Genomic DNA, 3,997 nt, shown 5'->3' on the forward strand with positions numbered 1-3,997 from the left:
TATGACCTCCTTCGTGTCTTTAAGAAAATTATAATGGATGTCAGAGCAAAAAAGCCACAGCCGGGTAGGACTGGGAAGTTTCTGCGTGTCCTGTTATTTGCTGGAGATTTTCCTTCTGCCTGACTGGGACCGGTGCTCCCTCTTTGAGACCAGAGTGGCATCTGTTAGGCTCAGGCTCCCTCTAGTGCCTCTACGTCCTGGTGTCCCAGCTTCTCCAGGTGGCTTCTCCAGGGCCTTTTGTCCCTGGGGACCATCCTTCTTCCCCACTTCCCTCCAGCATTGCTGGTGTGGGCTTACACCACAGCCAAACCCCGTTTGCCTTCTCCCCCTGCCCAGTAGCTCAGCAGTTTTTAGGAAGGCTCCATAGCCTGTGTCAAGCCAAGTCCTCTGGGCTCCTTCCAGCCAGCACCTGACCCTCTCAGCACGTGGATGTGTTGGCACCAAGGGCACCCCACGTTGTGCCCGCCTTTCACCATGGGCTGGGGCAGAACCAGGAAACTCTGGGAGAAGTTTCTCCCATGCCCATCTTCCATAAATATCAGGACGCCACCAAAATGCCGTGTCAGACGTCAACAGAGTCCTGCCCACCTCTCTTTTCAGGTGGTTTCTCAGAAAGCAGCAGTGCTTTTCTGAGCTATACCCAAGGGCATCAGCACAAAAGCCACATCAAACCCAACAGGGATGAGTTGTGTAATGTGAGGGCATCGATGAAGAGGACACCGTTGTGAGAGACACTTAGAGATTTTTGTTTTAACTTATGATATTTTTTTTTCAGAATTATTTTGCAGCAGTAGTAATTACCACCCTTTTTAATGAGTGCAGCACTTGTAATGGATGACACACAGGAAAACATGCACTAATTACATCTGTAATCTCTAAAAGCATGGTTGGAGGTTCCAAACCAGCTGATGGGTCATGGTGAGGCTGCACTTGAAGACACAGCAGCTCGTTAGAGCTTGGGAGAGACTCGAGGGGTCACAGCCCCCTGACAGTGCATGATGGGCTTGAGCCTGCCCTGGAACATCCTTTCTTTTTTTTGATATTCTGCCCTGGAACATCCTTTCTTTTTTGGTATTTTGCCCTGGAACTTCCTTTCTTTTTTGGTATTCTGCCCTGGTTCAACCTTTCTTTGTTTGTATTCTGCATTTGCTTACAGTCTGTTACAAACAACCCTGGAGGTCCCACGCTCACACCCATAAAGGGACGGCAGTGCCACCATTTTATTGTGCTTGAAAGAGGATCGCTGAGACTGTAAAATAAAAACTTCTGCTTCTTCCAGCTCAGGAAAGCTCAGAAATGAGTGAAAAAAGGTTGACTGTGTGATTCTGTGGTTTTATGTAAGGCGGCAGGGAGAGGTGTCAGGGTGACCAGTGGGTGTTTTTCCCTTCCATCCAGGCCCCCTGAGGCCATTTCTCGTCGGGGGCCGTGTGTGGGGGGGACACCGAGGGGGCTACAGGGTCGGAACGGGGGCAGGGCGGAACCATGTTACGGGCGGTTCGTGTTGCGAACCGGAGCGTTGCGAGCTTCCGGTGCGGGCGGGCGCCATTTCCCAGCAGCACCCGGGGTTTGGTCTTCCTCTTCCGGCGCGCCGGCGGCGGGCTGCGGTTGGGTGAGTGTCGCGACCGGTCGCGATCCGCCGCCATCCGCGGGCAGGGAGGGGAGCAGGGGAGCCGGGTGGGCCGGGCCCAGCGCCATTATCCCTGTCTGTGTCCCGCAGGTGCAGCTATGGCCAAGTCCAAGAACCACACCACGCACAACCAGTGTGAGTCGGGGCGGGGGGGGGGGGGGGCGCGGCCCGGCGTGGGGGGGGCTGGGGATGAGGGGGGCGGGGGGGGGGTGGTGTGGGGCGGCTGCTCCCCAGTCCTGGCAAACGGCCCCAAATCTCTGGGTTTGGGGCCTGAGTGCTAAGGGGGGAGGTGCAGCCCTCGTTTGAATCCAGCTGGGGTGCGAGGGGCTGGGAGGCTGGTGGTGGTGGTGGAGGTCTGAAAGGCAGCTGGGCCAGCTCCAAAGCGGGGGTTGAAGTTTTAATTTGAGTTGTTTCCTCGTCTTCTGCGTAGCCCGCAAGTGGCACAGGAATGGCATCAAGAAGCCCAGGACCCATAGATACGAGTCCCTCAAAGGGGTGAGTATGTCTGCTGATGTTTTTGGGCTGGTCATTCGCATGATAAAACCTAACCCTGGTGTTTCTTACTTTGATTGTCAGCTTCTTAGCAAAGGGGAGCTTGTGTTCTGGAGGGTCAGAACCACTGGGGGTCTCTCTCTCATCTTGTGCTCACCTTGCTGGCAGCAGTGAGAGTTCTAACCCGTGTGAAATCCGCATTGCACATCTACAAAGCTACTTTTGAGTTACAGGCAAATTTTGTCTCTGTCACACATCAATTGTTTCACTGCTCTTCTTTTCTCTGATTCCTGCTGTGTCTCCTCTGTACCCTCCAGTGTTGTTTCACTGGCTGTACTAATACACTGAAGCTCGTTCAGAAAGTGAGAGGAGCTGGCTTTTCTGGATGGTGCACGTGGAAATGGCAAAATCCTGCTTTTTCTGAGCTTATACACATGGTACACCACCGTCTTTTTCCATGCTTGAAAGAGACAGAAAACGCAGGATGTCTTGGCTTTGGAGGGGGCTGTGGTTCCGTTTGCCTTGCAGATGTGATGATTGGCTTTTCAGAGGCGATGTAAAAGCTTGTCTGTTGCCTAGCTCAGTGAAGGCTTGGCACCCTGAAAACAGCTGGGCTGTTTCTCAGTGTGTCCTCTCACCAAGAGCGTGTGAGTTGAGATGGCAGAAATTCTGTGTGGACCAGGTGAAATGCTGCTTTCAGCAAAGTAACAGATGTTTCTCAGTGGGATGCTGACGGTTCTGAGAATTGCTCCTAGCCACGAAAGGGTGTGTTGTGAGCTGCTGCTAGTGGTCAAAAAAATAAGGAGCAGCTCTTCTCCATGCTGGTAGATTTTTCCTTTACTATAAGAAAGAAAGGCCTGAGGAAACTGTTGATCTTTGCCAAAGGATTGCATGTATGTATGCTCACCTGGCAAGATCTGTTTGTGATGCTTTTGATTAAGAACGTATCATGACACCGAAATGAAGTTTGTCTTGTTTACATTTTTATTCAATTTATCCCGTTCTTTCTATATAGTTATTGCTGGGGCTTGGGATTCTTCTTTGTTTAGAAGTAAAGGAAAATAGTTCAAAGGATGGCTGTACCTGGTTAAAAGAATTCTGTTGAAATGAGAAAACCAAATGAGAAAATTTACTTGAATTAATTGCAGCTAGCATTTGGAAATCATTGAAGCATAACGGAAGCATGTTTTTTTACCTGTGTCTTTTCTGCAGCATGGCTTATCTTTTTTCTTTGTTTTTATAGGTTGATCCCAAGTTTCTGAGGAACATGAGATTCGCAAAGAAGCACAATAAGAAGGGGCTGAAGAAGATGCAGGCCAACAATGCCAAGCAGGCAGCACTGCAGAAAAAGGACTGACGTGGTTTAAGACAAAGAACCAGTTTTCTTGTTGTCATGTGTTAAAACATTTTGTAAGAATAAAATTGGACGTAACAAAGTCTTCACCTCCTGAATTTGAGGAGAACCCTCAAAAACATCCTGAGCTGTATTTTAAATGCCAGTCGTGTCATCATGTCCGCGTGTAGCATCCAGTGTGTGGCTTTGTTGTCTGGCAGGTCAGCAGGAGGGGTTGTGTATCGGCATTCTCAGCCTCCAGATGTATGAGCTGAAACAGCTGCTGCCTCCTCAGTGCTGCAATTGGTGGTACAGGTTATGAACACCTACGAGTTGGCAGCCTGTTTTCAGTTGTGGAATGGTATAGAGTGAAGCTTTAAAGTATAAAAAAGAAGCAACATGTTTTGTGTTGCTTGGGCTCTTCGATGATAGCGTTCAGTGAAGGTAGAACTAATTTTGATACTGGCATGCACGTTCAGAGCTCTCATAGTGCAATTTCTACAGTAGTTCTTAGTGCTGTCAGAGCAAGATCAGGCTTCCAAGGG

General features: G+C 49.8%; 1 protein-coding gene across 1 annotated transcript; it reads left to right on the top strand.

Moving 5' to 3' along the window:
* The first annotated feature begins 1,549 nt into the window (after positions 1 to 1,549).
* RPL29 (ribosomal protein L29) lies at positions 1,550 to 3,606 on the top strand. Its single transcript, XM_032194047.1, has 4 exons — positions 1,550 to 1,609; positions 1,718 to 1,762; positions 2,058 to 2,122; positions 3,363 to 3,606. Exons 2-4 carry the CDS (start codon positions 1,726 to 1,728, stop codon positions 3,474 to 3,476), a joined length of 216 nt encoding a protein of 71 aa, XP_032049938.1. The 5' UTR covers positions 1,550 to 1,609; positions 1,718 to 1,725; the 3' UTR covers positions 3,477 to 3,606.
* Positions 3,607 to 3,997: the final 391 nt, after the last annotated feature.

This window comes from Aythya fuligula, chromosome 10 (genome assembly GCF_009819795.1).
Source record: "Aythya fuligula isolate bAytFul2 chromosome 10, bAytFul2.pri, whole genome shotgun sequence".
NCBI classification, from domain to species: Eukaryota; Metazoa; Chordata; class Aves; order Anseriformes; family Anatidae; genus Aythya; species Aythya fuligula.

Excerpts from the sequence above, each read along its gene's own strand:
- RPL29 (XM_032194047.1), top strand. The coding sequence starts at position 1,726 with ATGGCCAAGTCCAAGAACCACACCACGCACAACCAGT. Across the intron at positions 1,763-2,057 it reads CCACACCACGCACAACCAGT|CCCGCAAGTGGCACAGGAAT; the intron begins GTGAGTCGGGGC and ends TCTTCTGCGTAG. Across the intron at positions 2,123-3,362 it reads GATACGAGTCCCTCAAAGGG|GTTGATCCCAAGTTTCTGAG; the intron begins GTGAGTATGTCT and ends TTGTTTTTATAG.